Genomic DNA, 19,231 nt, shown 5'->3' on the forward strand with positions numbered 1-19,231 from the left:
TCAGGGGATCCTGGGTTCTGGTTTTGCCCTGAAGGTTCAGGAACAGCACCGACAGAAACACTTTGAGAAGAGACGAAACCCAGCAGCTGGACTGATCCAGGTAAACCAGCACCCGGACAGTGATTGGTCATCTGCTCAGAGGTGAGACGGTAGGAGGGGCAGGAACGTCTCTGTCTGCTCTCAGCTTCACACAAACTGAGACGATAAAGAATCCGAGCTGATGTAGAGAGATCAGAGAGGCGGTGATGGCAGCAGATTTACGTTCTCCTGAAACTCTTAAAATCTGTGCTTTACTCTGAAAATCTGTGATGTCAAGAGCTTCCTTCCTGCTGCGTCAGCATCTGAGTTTTAGCTGTTTCCATGGAAACAATCATACTTTCTTTGTCTGCAGGCGGCGTGGAGGGTTTATGCCACAAATCTGAGCCGAACTGATCTGACTTCAACCTGGGATTATTACGAGAGAACTGTATCTGTTCCCATGTACAGGTGAGACTGCACCTGTCCACCTACAGACGTTATTGTTCTATGAATAATCTAATAATCCTTTTCATGAGTAACTCTCTGTTTCCAGGCTGATTCCTCCCCTCAATCAGTTGGATTTACTGAGGAACCTCAAGAACAAGTCGGGACTCTCATTCAGGTCTGAAATGTCAACGCAACAAGTCACATAAACAGTCCACAAACTACGGCAACAATACAGCAGCAACTACAGTATTGCAGTACTGCAGTATTTACTACTGCAGTAATGACTGTGGCGGTTTTCTTGGTTGCAGCGTCCATGTCAAGTTTTTTCTTCTAAAGCAGTAATCACACGTTGTCTGTCCCTGCAGGAAAGACGTCCAGCCTGAACCATCTCCCAGGTCAGTGTCCAGTCCTGGTTCCCAGAAATGAGTCCTGATCTCTTTCTTAGACCAGGACTCACTGGTCACTCATCTTTTACTCTGACCCTAAAAACCTCTGTCCCTCCCAAACCTCTGACCACGACGAGGTTTCATTCTTTACCTCTGACCTCTGACCTTTGCCCCCAACCACTGACTCAGAGTCTGGAGCTTGGTCCCAGTTTGTGGGTTGGATCCTCTGATGTCTGCAGTTTAGACTGAATGTGTTGAACCAAAACATCTCAGCCTGTAAAGTCCCAGGTTACCACAGGAGGCTGAAGTGGGGGTGTGAGGGGTGTGAGTTGTCTTCCACAATGTTGATGGCTCTGCGGGTGATGCGTGTGTTATAAATGTCTGTGAGGGGCAACAGAGGGGCACCGATGATCTTGCTGGCTGCATTCACTATGCGTTGCAGTGTCTTTCGGCAGGAGGCAGTGCAGCCTCTGTACCACACAGTGATGCAGCCAGTGATGATGCTCTCAATGGTGCCCCGGTAGAAGGAGCACATGATCGGAGGTGGGACATGGGCTCTTCTCAGTTTGCGGAGGAAGTAGAGGCGTTTTTGAGCTTTCTTGGCCAGCTGTGTTGTGTTTATTGACCAGGAGAAGTCCTCAGAAATGTGCACCCCCAGGAACTTGGTGCTGTTCACCCTCTCCACTGCAGCGCCGTCGATGGTCAGTGGGGGATGCTGTGAAGGCCTTCTCCTGAAGTCGATAACCATCTCTTTGGTCTTTCCCACTTTGAGGAAGAGATTATTATCCTTACACCACTGGACCAGTTGGCTCACCTCACTCCTGTAGTTTGCCTCATCCTGGTTGGTGATGAGGCCCACCACGGTCGTGTTGTCCGCAAACTTGATGATGTGGTTGGTGTTGTGGCTGGGTACGCAGTCGTGAGTCAGCAGGGTGAAGAGTAGCGGGCTGAGTACACAACCTTGTGGAGCCCCTGTGCTCAGCATGATGGTCCTGGAGGTTTTGCTGCCAGCCCTTACCTTTTGTGGTCTCTCTGATAAAAAGTCCAGCACCCAGTTACACAGAGAGGTCTTGACTCCCAGGCATCCCAATTTGTGTGTTAGCTGCTGGGGGATGATTGTATTAAATGCTGAGCTAAAATCTAGAAACAGCATTCGCACATAAGAGTCTTTGGAGTCAAGGTGGGTGAGGGCTGGGTGGAGTGCGGCTACGATGGCATCCTCAGTAGACCTGTTGGTCCTGTATGCAAACTGAAACAGGTCATGGGTGGGGGGGGGGACGGATTTGATGTTCTGCATCACCAGCCGCTCGAAGCACTTCATTATGATGGGTGTCAGTGCTACGGGCCGGTAGTCATTGTGGCTGGACGGGTGTGGTTTCTTTGGTACCGGTATTATTGTGGTGGCCTTGAAACACTTGGGGACGACCGCTTGGCTCAGGGAGATGTTGAAAATGTCAGTTAAGACATCCTTGAGCTCCTCAGCACAGTCCTTTAGGACCCAACCAGGTATGTTGTCCGGTCCAGCTGCCTTACGTGGGTTGATCCTAGAGAGGACCTTCCTCACACTGGCTGAAGATAAGGACACAGCCTGCTCGTCCAGAGGAGGTGATGATTTCTGTGCTGGTGTGGTGTTCTGTGTCTCAAAGCGCCCAAAGAAGTCGTTGAGGCTGTTCAGCAGTGAGATGTCACTGTCACAGGTTTGTGGGAGGGGGTTGTAGTCAGTGAGGGTTCGGATGCCTCTCCACAGGCTTTGTGTGTCCCTGGTGTTATTGAAGTGGCTGGTTATTTTCTTGCTGTATTTTTGTTTTGCTACTTTGATTCCACAGGACAGGTTGGCTCTGGCTGTTGCTAGCCCTGCAGCGTCCCCAGCCCTGAAGGCTGTGTCCCGAGCTCTCAGGAGCCTGTGGACCTCGCCTGTCAACCATGGTTTCTGGTTAGTTCGGATGGTAATGGTTTTTCTGTGGGTGACATCGTCAATGCACTTTGTGATGTACGCAGTGACAGCCTCAGTGTATTCTTCAATGTCTGTGTGGTTATTGTTTGTAGCAGCCTGTTTGAAAATATCCCAGTCCGTTGTGTGGAAACAGTCTTTTAGTGCTGAGCAGGCCTCCTCTGGCCACACACGTACCTCTCTTCGGGTTGGTCTGATGACTCTCACCTTTGGTCTGTACGCAGGTCTCAGCAGGATGGTGATGTGGTCTGAGAGACCCAGGTGGGGGAGGCCTTGTATGCTCCTTTGTGGTTTGTGTAGACAAAGTCCAGTGTGTTGTTTTCCCTGGTTGGGAAGTCAACATGTTGATGTAACTGAGGCAGAAAAACCTTTAAATCTGCGTGGTTGAAGTCCCCAGCTGTTATGATAAACCTGTCTGGGTGTGCAGTCTGTTGTTCGCTGATGGCCTGGTAGAGTGGGTGCTTCGCTCTTCTCTCTGGTGTTAGCGGTGGGGGGAATGTAAACAGCGACCAGCAGAACCGCTGTAATTTCCCTCGGTAGATAGAATCGGTAGATCCACCTTCTCCTTGTTTCAGTCTCTACTCAGAGATCAGGGCCATAGGGTTAGGGTTTGGACCAGGTCCACCTCAGTCTGATAGGTGAAAAAGGGCAGTCCTAGAAGCTTCTTTGATTTGGGAGGACAAGTCTTGGTCGAGAGTAACTCGGCACAGTGGCGTTGGAGGCCTGAGCAAAATCATCAAGACTAACGTCTGCAACTAAGTTTCTGAGGTGTTTGGGGCCAATTACAGTAACTTCAGTCTGATCTGAGTTCAAAAGCAGAACATTACTGGTCATCCAGGTCTTTATGTCCTTAAACAGGTCTGAAGCTGAGTTTATTGATAAACTGATTAGTTTCCTCTGGCTTTATTGACAAGTACAACTGGGTATCATCTGCATAACAGTGGAAGTTTATGGAAGCTTCCTGATAATGTTTCCTAAGGGAAGCAAAAATAAGGTGAGAAGAACTGGTCCAAGCTCTGAACCTTGTGGAACTCCATGCCTCATGACTCATTGACGTGTACAAACTGAAATTGATCTGATTGGTCAGACCTAAACCAGCTTAGTGCCAAAACTCATCAACTCTAGTTAAACCTGTCTGTTTGTCCACAGTCAGAAGGTCAGTCTGAAGGAGAGGGTCTTCTCGTCTCCCCGGAGTTCAGGAACCAAAGGGAAAGGTTCTCCTCAGCATGGTAAGTCTGTGTCAGATTATATCGACACGAATGGACACAGGAAATAATCTGATTTCTGTTGAATATGTTTCCTTTGATGTGGCAGATGGAAAATGGATCAAGTCAGGTCTCAGGTTTGATCTTCCTGACAGGTTCTATGTTGGATACTGAAGTGTCCTTGATCAAGAAACCTGAAGACAGTCTGTCTCATGTTTCTCATGTCTGCTGTTCACTGCATAACGTCAGCAACATTTTGGGACTTCTGAACCCAATCAAGACAGGATGTCCTTCGGTCTTGTCTGGTTTGGTTTGAGACCCAACAGCTGGTTCCCATCAACCAGCAGGCACCACATTATCCAGACAGGAGGACCTCATTACAGCAAGGACCTCCTGCAGGATCTGGTTTGAGTGAAAACCTGCAGACTGGACAAACAGCAGCTGGGACAACATACCAGTACCCAACTGTAGTTTTGATTGTGGTGTGTCCATCCTCGACCTCTGTCTTTACTTCACTGCTTCCTTTCTTTAGTGGTTCCTACAGTTGGCCCTGGTGTTGCTCCTGGTGTGGGTCCTGGTTCTGGCGTAGGTCCTGGAGTTCCTGGAGGTCCTGCGGGCTCGGGGGGAGTCCAGGCTCTGCGACGCTCTCCCAGCATGGAGCCCAGTCTCGAGGAGAGCCCCAGCAAGGTTCCAAAGAGTTGGAGTTTCGGAGAACGCAGCAGAACCCGTCAGGCCTTCAGGATTCGAGGAGCTGCCTCCCGCCAAAACTCTGAAGGTAAGACAACTGAAGTCCAGAAATCAGAACAGTCCACCTGTAAGTCACATGTGAATACACTCAGATGTAGCATAAACAACTATAGAACAACCGGACCATGTCAGCCGCGATGAACAGTCCTCTGAAGCGACGTGGTACACCGTCCAGGATCAGTGAACTTCAGGTGAGTGTTTGAAGATGGCCGTACAGATCGAACACTCCTCCAGTCAGTTTAAATAAACTCTACAGAAACCTGGGTGTTGTCTCTACATTGACCCGGAATGAGTGAGGCCAGAAACAAGAGCGTTTCAGGGACAAACAACAAAGACGAGAGAAAAGAAAACAATGGACAACAACAAAACCAGCGAAAGGAGGATGGACTCTGATGGTGAAAAGAACTTTACAAACTCTGAAAACTGAACTGAAGCTCAGCAATTCATCAGCTTCAAGATGGAGATAAAAGTTGGAAAAGTGTCTTCAGGCTAATCAAACCGAGCGACGGCTGGAAGAAACAAAGACAGTCAACACTGAGGGACACGCCGCTGGATTCTGCCATACAGCAGAAACTCCTTGGAGCCACAGTGACAGACCTGTAGGCTTCCTGGGACCACGACTCCTGGATGTACAGTAGCAGTCAAGTCAGCGAGGTCTCTCAGCTTCTGCAGTGATTTGCAGTATCTGCTCAGTGTGACATGCAGATCCCACGTGTCAGCTGATCTGACATGACTGATCTGACCTCATCAGATTTTAAAACAGACACACCTATGTCAGTCTTTTTCTTCCACTGCCTCCCTCTGTGAAACTATTATAATGAAGAAAGTGACCATAGTTGTATGTTAGTTGTATGTAAGGTTGTAAAGATGTGTTACAGCCCACCCGTCAGCCATTGTTTAGCTAGCTGTATTAGCTCAGTGGTTTGACATTAGCAGGGAAAAATGTTTCACATTTAACCTGAGAAACAACAGTTTCATCCAGTATAAGTTTAACAGTTTAAACACTAAATTAAATTTGTCTTGGTCCAAACTTTTACTTTCTCACCTCAAAATCATTTTTTTCTCTGTAGCATCTGCTCACACACGTTTCCAGCCTCGACAGCTACAGCATGATCGTATCACTCCTGTCTCATCTCTGACTGGTGGAAGTGGTGGTGTTATAACTCTCCCCATGTTACAACCGTACCTGGTCTGTCCGACAGCAAACACACCACAAACACGTGAGGGAAAACACTTTGAATCAAGTCCAGACATGAAGGTTTTTATTTTGATCTCCTGCAAAACCAGACCTGATCTGAACCGTTCAGACCTGAGGACAGACTGAAAGACTGCGAGGGCTGCGAGGCTCAGACACACAACAGACACACAAAACACAGTCGGAGAAAAAAAATGGTCACAACAACTTTAGAGTAAAATCTTTAAATCACGATCAGCTTGGAACGAGTCGTTCAAAAGAGGATTTAAGAAAGGAAAGGACATAGGGAAGGAAATGAGCAGGAAAGGAGGAGAAGAGAGGAAACAGACCAACTCTCATCACCTGGGACAACTGGACCTGACTGGTTTATACTGGTACACAGTTTCCCCCTGCTCACAGTCTCTGTGCTAAGCTAGGCTAAATGCTGCTGTGTCTCTGCACTGAAACTGAGGGTTTAACAAATGTTGGACTGTTCCTTTAAATCTGTAAACACCTCCGTACCTGACAGGTGTTTGCCTCTTCTTTCTTGGTGTTCTTAGCCCTGACAGTGAAGATGATGAGTTCTCTGATGAAGGTCTCTGTCTCCTCTGTCTCCTCCTTTAGTGCTGATAGAGATGCAGGACGAAGAGTTCAGACAGAAGAACTCCCCAGGTCAGCCCACATACACTGACACACACACACACACACACACTGAGCCGAGCCGCTGTAGTCCAGTCAGGGTGCAGGGCCTCAGTCATGAACATCCTCCACTACGGTGAAAAGACCGACCTCATTATAGACTTCAGGAAGAAATCTCCCCCTCTGCAACCCCTCATCATCAGGGGACTGAGACACAGAGGACGGACAGCCACAGGTTCCTGGGCCTGAGCTGCTCAGAAAACACCATGAAAAGACTTTATTTCATCCGACAGCTCAGGAAGGCTGGGTGAGCCGGCGCCCCGTCACACAGGCCTACAGAGGGAGAGCATCCTCACCACAGGCACCTCTGTCTGGTACGGGAACGCCACTTACCCTAACCCTGGTCTTCCATCCATGGACACCATTTACACAACGCGCTGCAGAAAGGAGGACACAAACCACCGAGCACACTCCATCTTCAAACACACACACACAGCGTACAACCTGAGACGCTGCAGAACAAACAGCAGCTTCTGTTCTGCCACAGTCAGACTGAACAATAACGCTTCACTCTGAGTTTTCTGTTTCCATCCATGTGAAAGATGCAGCTTCATGTGCAGTAATCTGAAGTGTCTGTGTGCAACATGTAACTTACATGCAGTGAGTAAAGGCATCACTGTGTAAACAGAATGCATTTTTTAAATTTTATCGTGTGTATTTTTTCTATTTTCTACATTTTATTTTGAGTTTTTTGAGACAAACAGGAGAGTTCCTTTGTGTTTGTGTACAAATGGCAAATAAAGATCTTGAATCTTGATGTGGTTTCAGAGGCCAGCCTGCCAGGAGAAGACATGGCCGACGACAACAAGAGCTGCCACTGTGAGTTCGTCCCTCAGGATCTGACCCCGGGGTTAAAGGTCACCATCAGAGCCATCTGGTACGAACTGTTTGTTTGTTTATTTTTCAGAAAATCATTTTATTTTATGAGTTTACCTGCTCATCATTCATCGCTTTACTCACCTTCATTTGCTGGTTATTATGCACTGAATCATTCTGCTTTTTATTCACATTATTTTTTGTTTGTTTTTTTATTTATTTGTGCTCACCCCAGGGTCAAAGGTCACCATCAGCTGTTGGGTAAGACCAGTTAGTCTGTCCTTCAGTTAGCTTCATTGTTTTCTGTTGATTCACTGTTTTCTGTTGTTTGCCACTAAAACTCCTGTCGTGCTGTTTGGTAAGACATTCTCCTTCTTCTTCTTCCTCTTCTTATTGTTGTTGTTGTTGTAGTTGTTGTTATTCTTCCTGGTGGTGTTGGCATCCTACAGTTCCTCTCCTCTTGGTTATTTAAAGCTTCAGATCTTCAGAGGTTCCTCTCTGACAGTGCAGCTGTTCTGTAAAGAATCTGGAATCAAACCAGATTCTGGATTAACGTCGCTGCCAAACACCAGTTTTCTGTTTTTATTTACTAACTGACCACATGCTGACGTCTGAGGCTCAGACTCATCCAAACCCGTCACCATGGAAACGTGAAGTTTTGGGGAAATAAACAAAATTTAAGCAAAGTTGATCAAATCAAAAGTGTTTCAGTAAAAACTTCTCGTCAGTTAAAATTCTGGTTTCGTTTGATTCTCAGGTTTGATGGTGAAGAGACAGAAGGAGGTGGAGACGTTTCACAGCTGATCTGAGTTCAGCAAAGAGCCGCTGCATAAAAACCATCACAAATAAATCATGAGCCACAAAAAATGAGGAGTTATAACAAAAGATGAAAGAAACGGCGGAAGGAAGAAAAGGTTAAAGCTGAAGCTGCGTCAGAGCAGGAAGCAGAGAAAAAAACAGGAAGCACAGAAAAAACAGGAAGTAGAAAAAAAACAGGAAGCAGAGAAAAAACAGGAAGCAGAGGAAAAACAGGAAGTAGAGAAAAAAACAGTCCAGAGTCACCTCAGCACCTGAGCCCAGCAGACGTCCTCCCACCTGTCCCAGGTTTGGTCACAGCTCACTTCCTGTCTCTCTCTCTCTCTCTCTCTCTCTCTCTCTCTCTCTCTCTCTCTCAGCATCATGCGTTTCATGGTGTCTAAGAGGAAGTTTAAGGAGAGTCTTCGTCCCTATGATGTCATGGATGTGATTGAACAGTATTCAGCCGGACACCTGGACATGCTCGCCCGCATCAAGAACCTTCAGTCAAGGTAAGACCCTGACCTCTGACCCCTTGGATGTCTGAGCTCCCCTCAGCGTCTCGTGAAGGTTCACCCTGTTCTCGCCGTCTCTGATTGGCAGAGTGGATCAGATAGTTGGCAGAGGAACGCCAGTTGCAGATAAAGACCGTCCCAAAGCAGCCAGCGAGGAGCTTCCTGAGGATCCGAGCATGATGGGACGGCTGGGGAAGGTGGAAAAGCAGGTAACCAATGGCGTTGAAAATTCACTGGTGCCGAACCTGCTGGTTTTCGGTGAATCTCATTGGTCGTCTGCCGGTCTCTCAGGTCCTGTCCATGGAGAGAAAGTTGGACTTCCTGGTTAACATCTACATCCAGCGAATGGGAATCCCTCAGGCTGAAACAGATGCCTACTTTGGATCCAAGGAGCCAGATCCGGCCCCACCCTACCACAGTCCGGTGGATCAGCTGGAGAAGAGCCAGTCCATCTCCAAGATCTTGCAGTCAGTGTCTCCTGTTTCTGGGAAACCATTAATGTACCATTACCAGTATCGATATCAGAGCAGGGCCAGTAACACAACAGAATCTCTGTAGCTAGTAATGTACCAGAACAAGAATCAGACCAGGACAAGTGTCAGACTGCGGCTGGTAGCACGCCAGGATCAGGCGCACATCAGAACCTGTTTATAAATTGTTGTCACTGAGCAGGGTGTTGATCTAATGTTTATGTTTTTAACACACTGTTTACATGTTGTTAATGTGTTAACATGTTGTTCAGGGTGTTGCCCGGCGACCATATGGAGAAGACTCGTTTCGTGACGAAGATGGTTCGCTCCAGCAGCTCCACTGGACACAGAAACTATAATGCCCCCACCTGCCCCCCCTCCACTTCTTGGCAGCCAATCAGCTCCCAGCTCCACCAGCAGGCCCCGCCCCCTCCTCAGCGTAGCCATGGCAACAGTCCAAGTCCAGTGGAAGACGGGTCACTGGTTCGACTCCCGCCTCCTCCGGCCGGAGAGCGGCACGGGGGGAACCGATCAAACCGCCACAGCACCGGAGAGCGAGGGGGGGGAGAGAGACCAGAGAGGGGAGGAGATGGGGCCAATGGGACTGGGGGAGGAGGAGGAGGAGGAGGAGAAGGAGGGGAGGAGGTGAAGCTGGACAGTGACACCTCCATCTCTATCCCGTCGGTGGACCACGAGGAGCTGGAGCGCTCCTTCAGCGGCTTCTCCATTTCCCAGTCCAGAGAGAACCTGGACTTCCTCAACAACGGTTTCTACTCCTCCACCAACCTGGGAGACCACAGAGGAGGAGGTGGCACCGCCCGCTGCGCTACTGTCCGGCCCTACATCGCTGAGGGCGAGTCGGACTCCGACTCAGAGCTCTGCGCCCCCTCGCCGCACTCGGACCGGGCCTGGACCGGAACCAAGTAAAGGTAAACCAGAGCAGAACCCATGAAATGTATGAAACTGTGGACGGTGAAAGACGTAAAACATCAGCTGGAAGTTCTGAGTGAAGCATCGTGAAGATATCACCTGTTTTTATTTGTATGTTTTATCATGTACAGCAAATGTTTGTTCTCACTGTCACTGATTGGTTCACTGCTCGGACACGCTCGCACGTGATTGGTTGCTTGTGTCACCTGTGGTCTTTACGATCAGCAGCTTACTTTTCCATTTATTCATTGTATTTTAAAACACCTGACGTAAAGCATCAAGAAAACACGTCACCATGACAACACAGCTGTTGTCCATTTCCTGTCCAGAGCTCAGACACATGGTCCCTGCAGGTTAAACTCTGGGATCCAGTGTTCAGGCGGCAGGTTAGAAAATTAGATTACATATTAGTCTGAACTCTGAATAAACTCCTCACTGGTTTATTTGATCTTCAGGCGATTTTTAATAATGTTTCCAGCTGATACCCTGTCGTCTGTGACGGCTGCACATGTGATATCATGCTAACAGACTGAGGCTAACGCTAACAGGTCCCAGCTCACGTTACAAACACTGTGTAATCCCAGACTTACTCCAGAACCTTCCAAACATTCATCACCTGACAGCCGCTCCGCTGTGATTGGCCGGTCTCTGGTTGACGTAGGGGTTTGGTTAATGGTCAGTTAAAAAAGTCTGACTCCTCCCACGAAACCATGACACAGCTTTTTTACACATTCATGATGTCATAGAAACATTAGCTCATATAAATGATGTAATAATCCAACTGTTAATCCTTTTATGATGAATATTTATTAATTAATAAAAAGATTTCGTGAAACAACATCAGCAGGAATGTTGAGGATAAAATGTGCGAAGTCCCGCCCCCACCTGTACACATGGACACGTCATCAGTAAACTGACAGTAAATGATCAGCTGATCAACCAGGTCTCTTTTGATTGGTTCATGAAAGTGACTAATTATTGACTAACCTGCTGCCAGTTAGTCTGAATGTAGACACACTTCATTCACCGTTTCCATGGAGACGTTTGCTTCCTGACAAAGTTTTTTCAGTCGCCTTCTGTCGAGCGGAACGTTTAAACCTGTTCAAACAAACTGATGCTGAACGTTTCAGTGTTTTTATCGTCACTGATGGAAAAGTTCAGACTTTAAACGAGTTCTGAGAGAAACATTTGGACCAAACGTTCAGTTTCTTCACCTGAGACTGAAACACAAACGTCTTTCTGCAGAACGTCTCCTGTTTGTGTCAATATGAATAAAAAAACACAACAAACCTGATGTGTCCTGGATGCGTCCATCTGTCCACTGACCCGTCTCTCAGCAGACCCTCAGGGAGAACATTAAACCAGCAGACAGCAGAACTTTGGTGTCAGCTGTGAGGTGATGAAGGCAAAGCTTCACCTGTGGTGTTTATGATACGAACACCGAGGCGGCTGGGGACGGGACGGAATGGGGACCGGGACGGGGACAGGGATGGTCCTCCTGAGGTACAAGGGACCTGCTGTTTTTATGACAGATTTTATGATGATGATGATTATTATTATTCAAAAACTAATCTCAAACTGTGAAGTCGCCTTCGCAATATGTCGGCATCAGGTGAGCAGTCGACCACAGGTTTGACAGAATCTGGTTCCACACCTGTCCCAGCGTTAAGGTCCAGGTCACTGTACCTGGTCACTGATCTTGTCTTTGAGGGACGCTGTTCTCAGTATAATGAGGACACTCACACGTCTCTGTCTGCGGTCACAACCTGTTTGGATTAATTCTGCTTTAATTCGTGATTTGATTCCTCGTCCGCTGATTTGTACTGAAATTGATCCACAGCTGAAAACTTGGACTCGTCTGAACCTGGAGACACGTCCTTTGGGCCACGTTCTGTTTCTGAGACAGAAGCACGACTTAAAGCTGCTGCAGTAACGAAGCTCGTCTCAGCTTCAATGGGAGGAAAAGTTCACACCTGTAAACACACCTGTCTGGACTAACCACGATTTCCTTTCAGGTGTTTTAGTACTTTAACACTCGGAAATTGTCACTCCAGGTTTTAAATAAAGTTCTTTAATGAGCAAAAATGGAAAAACTTTACACAGTGAACACAAAGACACAACGTGGAAAAGTCACCAAGGAGAAGACTGCGGCTCTGGGCGGCCATCTTGGCTGTCACTTCTTCCTGAACCTGATGGAGGGAACAGGTGTCAGCAACAACCTCAGCTCTGTTTTCACTGAGTGACGGACACAGAAGGCGAAACTCACCTGGAGCCGCCAGGACGCTTCCTGTCCAAACCAAGCCGCTTCCTGTCAGCAAAGGATGGCCTGTAAAGAGACAGACAGTCAAACAGGTGCACAGACAGTCAGACAGGTGTACAGACAGGTGTACAGACAGGTGTACAGACAGGTGTGCAGACAGGTGCGCAGACAGGTGCGCAGACAGGTGAGACAGGTGTACAGACAGGTATGCTAACAGACAGTCTCACCCTGCTCTGTAGTGTTTCAGAGCCTTGCTGTTGGTGTTGGTCAGCTCTTTGTCAAACACCGACTTCCTGCCTCCTTTTCCTGCTTTCTGATTGGCTGCTGTGGAGACAGACAGTTTAGTTCAGAAGGACAGTGACGTGTAATCACATGTTTTATGAAGCGTGTTTCCTTCTGTGTGTTGCAGACGTGTTTCCATACCGTCGTGTTTCTGGCTTTTCGTTGGCAGCTCGTCCTCAGGCATCGCTCTCGCTCTCTTTGGTCGTCTCTCTCTCTTTGCCGCCCGCTCAGCAAACATTTGAGCCTTCAAGATCTCGAACTGAGCGCGCTCCTCAGACTGCCAGACACAAAGACGGAGATAAAGACACTGTCCCGTTGGAGACGATGGAACACAGAGCTCTCACTCTGACATTCACAGCATCAGACCGTCACGGCCCTGAGCTGCGTTCAGGTAAAGGTTTACTGCATGTTGCTATGGACACCTGCTGCCTCCACCCGTAACCCTAACCCTGCCTCTCCGATGTTCAGGGAGCAGCGAGCGGAGGTGGCGACGCCGCTTCTCTGCTTGGTTTGTTCGTGTCTGTTGTGTTTTTACCGTCAGCTCCTTCTTCTTCCTGCCGTCCCTCAGGAACTTCTCCCTCTTCTTCTTTCCTCTGAGTGCGAGATCAAACTCCTGCAGAGCCTTCGACACTGACGAGGAGGAGGAAGAGCAGTGTTACTGCAGGTAACCGTGTGAAGTCACAGGTCAGTGTGAGGTCACAGGTCAGTGTGTGTGTGACAGGTCAGTGTGTGACAGGTCAGTGTGTGTGTGTGACAGGTGTGTGTGTGACAGGTCAGTGTGTGACAGGTCAGGTGTGTGTGTGACAGGTCAGTGTGTGTGTGACAGGTCAGTGTGTGACAGGTCAGGTGTGTGTGTGACAGGTGTGTGTGTGACAGGTCAGTGTGTGTGTGACAGGTCAGTGTGTGTGTGACAGGTCAGTGTGTGTGTGTGAGACAGGTCAGTGTGTGTGTGACAGGTCAGTGTGTGTGTGTGAGACAGGTCAGTGTGTGTGTGTGTGACAGGTCAGTGTGTGTGTGACAGGTCAGTGTGTGTGTGACAGGTCGTGTGTGTGTGACAGGTCAGGTGTGTGTGACAGGTCAGGTGTGTGTGACAGGTCAGTGTGTGTGTGACAGGTCAGTGTGTGAGTGACAGGTCAGTGTGTGTGTGACAGGTCAGGTGTGTGTGACAGGTCAGGTGTGTGTGACAGGTCAGGTGTGTGTGACAGGTCAGTGTGTGAGTGACAGGTCAGTGTGTGTGTGACAGGTCAGTGTGTGTGTGACAGGTCGTGTGTGTGTGACAGGTCAGGTGTGTGTGACAGGTCAGTGTGTGAGTGACAGGTCAGTGTGTGTGTGACAGGTCAGGTGTGTGTGACAGGTCAGTGTGTGTGTGACAGGTCAGTGTGTGTGTGACAGGTCAGGTGTGTGTGACAGGTCAGTGTGTGTGTGTGTGACAGGTCAGTGTGTGTGTGACAGGTCAGTGTGTGAGTGACAGGTCAGTGTGTGTGTGACAGGTCAGGTGTGTGTGACAGGTCAGTGTGTGTGTGTGTGACAGGTCAGTGTGTGTGTGACAGGTCAGGTGTGTGTGACAGGTCAGTGTGTGTGTGTGTGACAGGTCAGTGTGTGTGTGACAGGTCAGTGTGTGTGACTCACTGCGACTCTGTTTCCTCTCCTGCTGAGTCTGAAACCAAACTCTCTGTGACTGAGAGGAAGAGGCGGAGCTATCGAGACGCTTCTGAGCCACACTCAGCTATACACACACACACACACAGTGAAAATAAAAAATTACATGAGGAAAGTAGAAACAACCTTTAAAAACATAAAATCATATTTTCATGTTCATGTTTTTTCTATGAATCACGAAAAACACTCAGAAACTCCTTCGTTGTCTCCACAGAATCAGAAACTACAGTACCCACAATCCTTCACTATTGTGGCAGGCGCATGCCGGCGCGTGCAGGCGCGTGCCGGTGCGTGCTGGCGTACCTTGGCCTCAGACGCAGCCAGCTCTCTCTCTTCTCTTTCCAGCTTCATCACAGCTTCAACATCTTTCTCCAGTTTCGTGATCAGATCTCTGAACTTCAGGACGACCTCTGGGCGAGAGACATACACAGAGAGGGAGAGAGGGAACCCGTCAGGTGATGTCTTTTTCTTTTCTCAGTCACCAGTTGATCAGTTCACTCTCGTTATCTGACGCCACGGACTCTGTCTTCTTGGACAGGCTGCCGTCTCTCAGATGTGCGTACCTGGTGGCAGGACTCGAGCCTTCACGCCTTTCTTAGCAGACTTCACCACGTCCTTCAGGATCTTCCTCTCAGACTCTCCGACCAGAGACACCGAACGTCCCGAGCGTCCGGCTCTCGCCGTCCGGCCGACGCGGTGGACGTAATGTTTGATCGTGGACGGCATGGTGAAGTTTATAACCTGAGAGACAGACGGGTGGAGACAGACGCGCATGAGAGAGAAAGACACGTCTTCAGGAAACATGCTGAGTTCAAATGTATCTTCGTCCTGATGAAGCAGCTCATTTCAAACGTTTGTTACTTCACAGTAACTCTACTACAGAACGTACAGAACTCCACAGTAACCTTAGAGAACCCTCAGAGAACCCACAGGAAACTGATGCTGACTCAGCATCTCTCACCGTTTTCACTCCGTCGATGTCCAAACCTCTGGCTGCTACATCCGTCGCCACCAAGATGTCGATCTGCTCATCTTTAAAACGTCTGGAGAACACGGAGAACAAAAAGGGTAAATACATCCATCAAAGCTTGTGGAGGTTCCACCTCTGATTCTGGTTCTGTGTGTGTACCTGAGGTTCTCCAGTCGCTGGTTCTGGCTCAGTTCTCCGTGCAGTTCTCCGACCTTCAGTCCCATCAGACCCAGCAGGATGTGCAGTCTGTGCGCCTGTTTCCTCGTCTGAGTGAACAACATCACGTGATCCTGGAACGTCCGAGTCAGCAGAGCTAGCAAACACAGAATGGTCAGAAAGCGGCTGCAGCAGAACCGCAGCGTAACCACAGGTAAACCTGATCAGCACCCACCTGCCACGATGGCCTCTCTGTCTCCCTCCCTGCTTGGTCGGATTCTGACAAACTCTTGTCGCAGGAACGGAGCCACGTCGGTGTTGCTGTTAACGAAGATCCTGATTGGCTGCTTCAGCGAAACTGCTGCCAGGTCCTTCACCTGCAGACACAGGTCACATGACACACACTCACACAGCTGGAGACACAGGTCACATGACACACTCACACAGCTGGAGACACAGGTCACATGACACAGGTATGGGCGTGTACCTCGTCTGTCATGGTGGCGGAGAACAACATGGTCTGTCGGTTGTAGGAACACAGCCTGATGATCTCCTTCATCTGTTCCTCGAAGTACTCGTCCAACATCCTGAGAGACAGACACACAGAACCACACAGGTGAGCTTTCGTCTCCGTGTCGGCAGATTAGAACCTGTGACGTGTCCTCGCCTGCAGGTGTCAGTGTTCACCTGTCAGCCTCGTCCAGGATCAGGATTTCAATGTGAGCGAGCTCAAAGCTCGGCGTGTTGTGGAGGTGATCGATCAGACGGCCAGGCGTAGCGATCAGGACGTCTGGCCCCGCCCTCAAAGCTGCCTCCTGAGACTTCAGGTCCAACCCACCTGAAGACAGACAGACACAGGTTATCTGAACGCCAGAGTCCAGAGTCTGAGTGAGAGTCAGTCAGGAAGCAGTCGTACCAACAGCCAGACAGGTGGTGATGGAGGTGAACTGGGCGAGCTGACGGGCCACAGAGTGGACCTGGATCCCCAACTCCCTGGTAGGAACCAAAACCAAGACCCGGGTCACCTGGGTCGTCCTGGGTTTATAAACCAAACGCTCCAGCACCGGCAGCATGAAGGCTGCGGTCTTCCCTGAGGAGAGGAGAGGAGAGGAGAGGAGTCTTTGGAATAAACTCATCTGGTCCCAGTATGATAAACCTGTCCCAGTATAACTGGTTACCTGTCCCAGTAGCAGCACAAGCGCACAGGTCTCTGCCCAGCAGGCCCACGGGGACGCAGGCCTTCTGGATGGGCGTCGGCTGCTTGAAGCCCAGAGCTGTGATGGCCTGCGGGGACACAACAGGAAGTCACACAACCCGGCTCCAACAGAACCAGGCCCCCTCGGCCCAGCCCCCTGTCCACTGCTCATCCACCCCCCTGTCCACTGCTCATCCACCCCCCTGTGGTGGAGGAGTCCACTGCTCTGCTGGCGGAGACTCTGAACGCTTCACCTGTTTAGAGGATCCGGATCCTGGAGGGGACGCTGCATCTGGACTGCCTGCACCACGATTGGTCATAAGGCAAATCATCAGAGCACCTGATACGAGAACACCTGAGGTCTACGAGTGACAGCCAACTGCGCTCGTATCTTCACATCTGCAGCTGCTGGTCCTGGACACCTGAGGAGCCGAGCTCTCAGGTGTCCAGGTGAGTCCTGAGGACTCTGAAGAACTCGTCTGAGGTTCTTTAAGCAGAACTCCAGTCATTTTTCCACTGATTTAAGAGGCAGAGGTCTCACCTTCAGGATGGGCCTGGACAGGTTCATGTCATCAAAGGTCAGCTGATCGTCATACTGAGACGCGTCTTCATAGAACGACTCCGCAGCCTGAACACAAACACTGCTGTTACCATGGTAACCAGGTGCATCGACCCGCGGCATCATCAGCTCCTCATCCTCACCTCCTCCTCTGCTGCCTTCCTCCTCCTCCCTCGTTGTTTCTCTCTCAGGACGTCTGACAGGAAGCAGGAAGTCAACAACAAAAATAAAACACTGAAAACTTCAGTTTCATTTTTAACTTTGATTTTTGGAAGAATCTCAGAGGAGCAGTGATCACTGAAACATCTGACCAATCAGAGGAAGTAAACATCTGTCAAACTTCAAAATAAAAGCCTCCCCCGAACTCACCTGATTTGGTCAGAATCTCTTCATCACTCGAGTCAAACTCATCTTCGTCGTCATCCTCCTCCTCATCTTCATCACCTCCACCTGCTTCTGCTGCTTCCTCAGGCTTCACATCCTCCTCCTCCTCCTCCTCCTGGTTCTTTCCTGCAGAAACTTCAGCCTCATCAGTCTGAGGTGATTTCTCCTGCAGATCAAAACACACATGCAGGTAGAGACAGAACGTGGCCAAACAGGAAGTAGAGCCTGACACACAGGAAGCAGAACCTGGCCGGAGGACTCACCTCAGCTTTCCTCTTCTTCCTGATTTTCTCTATTTTCTGGTCCAGAGTCGTCACAGTTCTCTGCAAACAGAACGCTGTTCATATACAACCAGTGGAGAACATCACAGAACCAATGCCAGAGAACAAGAAGGAAAACATTAAAGAAGTGAAACAGCAGCAGCAGATTCCTGATTAATCCTGTGAAGTGAAATCAGACTAAACCTGGGTTTGATTCATGACTCGGTTTTTACTGAAACTTTGTTGGAACTTTTCTTTGTGTGAGAACTTTCTCTCTCTGCAGGTTCTACCTTGTTCTTGAGCTGTTTCATGACGTCAGCTGGAACCCAGTCCTGGTCCTGACTCAGACCGTCTCGCTCTCCAAACTCAAAGTCAGTGTTAAAATCTTTTGACCTGAAACTCCTGAACTTCTTCCTCTTCAGGATGATGGGCTCCTCCTGAAACACAAACACACGTGTGTGTGTACACATGCACACATACAAACACACACACACACTCCTGAGTTAATAAGATAAGAATAAACTGATCACACAGGAAAGAACAATCATCTCCAGTTAAAAGTTTTCGTCTGTGTCACATTTCACTTTAAACTGTGAACTAACTTTAATCTCAGTTACATTAAATAAAAACATTTTCTCAGTTCGTGTTTCTATTCGACTGAACTGTGTTTTAACGCTGTACATTAGTTTCCTATGGAGCAGTGAGCTCCATAGGAAACTCAGTGAGTTTGTGTTTTTATATTTTACCGAACCATAACCATACTAAGTTCATATTTTACAGAGCTCAAACACTCTGTGTTTTTCTTATAGAACCAAACTCTGTACACGCTCCTCTCTGTTTGTAGTTAATGTTCAGAGAAGCAGCTTCACGGTAAAAACTCTGGAGCTCAGGAAACCAAACATCAGTCACACTCTGATTTTCTGTTCACACGAACTCCCAACAGTTCAAAAGCTTCCAGACCAAACGGCGGTAAATCTGCTGTTTTCCTGCCGGAATCTGGTTCTCCTCCCGCGGCCACGACGGATCGACTCACCGGAGAAAGTCCCAGCTGTGTGTCCGCACTGACTCACCTCCTGCTCGGACTCGGTGCTGGGCTCCTCCGGACTCTGGTCCTCGTCCCGGATCGTCCCGATCAAACCCAGTTGTTCCAACATTGCGGACCGCGCTGCGGCACCGGAGCACCGGGCTGTGCACGCGCTACAAACCGGGTTCTGAGAAGGTTCTGAGAAGGTTCCGTGGAGCCGCTCTGCTGTTTGTCCTCACACACACACGTGTTGACGGAAAGAGGAAGTAAGTGCTGTTTGTTTCCGGTTCACGGACCGTTTTTTGTTTTGAACTGAACTTTATTGAAAC

The 19,231-nt window shown here is 49.0% G+C and overlaps 2 protein-coding genes across 3 annotated transcripts in view; one reads left to right on the forward strand and one right to left on the reverse strand.

Moving 5' to 3' along the window:
• Positions 1 to 11,428, forward strand: part of LOC121178912 (potassium voltage-gated channel subfamily KQT member 2) — a 19,973-nt gene extending 8,545 nt beyond the window's left edge. Inside the window, exons 8-19 of the mRNA XM_041033405.1 lie at positions 5 to 100; positions 392 to 486; positions 572 to 640; positions 831 to 860; positions 3,952 to 4,031; positions 4,540 to 4,782; positions 6,553 to 6,600; positions 7,396 to 7,504; positions 8,619 to 8,750; positions 8,842 to 8,962; positions 9,045 to 9,220; positions 9,496 to 11,428. Coding sequence (XP_040889339.1) covers positions 5 to 100; positions 392 to 486; positions 572 to 640; positions 831 to 860; positions 3,952 to 4,031; positions 4,540 to 4,782; positions 6,553 to 6,600; positions 7,396 to 7,504; positions 8,619 to 8,750; positions 8,842 to 8,962; positions 9,045 to 9,220; positions 9,496 to 10,150 — 1,854 coding nt within the window. The 3' untranslated portion in view covers positions 10,151 to 11,428. The remainder of the gene's footprint in view (positions 1 to 4; positions 101 to 391; positions 487 to 571; positions 641 to 830; positions 861 to 3,951; positions 4,032 to 4,539; positions 4,783 to 6,552; positions 6,601 to 7,395; positions 7,505 to 8,618; positions 8,751 to 8,841; positions 8,963 to 9,044; positions 9,221 to 9,495) is intronic.
• Positions 11,429 to 12,204: 776 nt separating this feature from the next.
• On the reverse strand, positions 12,205 to 19,151 carry ddx27 (DEAD (Asp-Glu-Ala-Asp) box polypeptide 27). Of its 2 annotated transcripts, none has more exons than XM_041035062.1 (21): positions 18,949 to 19,151; positions 18,169 to 18,315; positions 17,882 to 17,941; positions 17,604 to 17,784; positions 17,378 to 17,430; positions 17,217 to 17,303; positions 16,659 to 16,764; positions 16,397 to 16,570; positions 16,168 to 16,318; positions 15,968 to 16,067; positions 15,716 to 15,857; positions 15,484 to 15,637; positions 15,316 to 15,397; positions 14,918 to 15,095; positions 14,658 to 14,764; positions 14,325 to 14,421; positions 13,231 to 13,325; positions 12,837 to 12,972; positions 12,641 to 12,734; positions 12,420 to 12,479; positions 12,205 to 12,342 (listed from the first exon to the last, which is right to left on the reverse strand). In XM_041035062.1, exons 1-21 carry the CDS (start codon positions 19,030 to 19,032, stop codon positions 12,327 to 12,329), a joined length of 2,304 nt encoding a protein of 767 aa, XP_040890996.1. In that variant the 5' UTR covers positions 19,033 to 19,151; the 3' UTR covers positions 12,205 to 12,326. The 2 variants fall into 2 exon arrangements, with proteins under 2 accessions (XP_040890996.1, XP_040890995.1); XM_041035061.1 differs by having other exon boundaries at positions 12,641 to 12,737.
• Positions 19,152 to 19,231: the final 80 nt, after the last annotated feature.

The sequence above is a fragment of the Toxotes jaculatrix genome, chromosome 3 (assembly GCF_017976425.1).
Source record: "Toxotes jaculatrix isolate fToxJac2 chromosome 3, fToxJac2.pri, whole genome shotgun sequence".
NCBI classification, from domain to species: Eukaryota; Metazoa; Chordata; class Actinopteri; family Toxotidae; genus Toxotes; species Toxotes jaculatrix.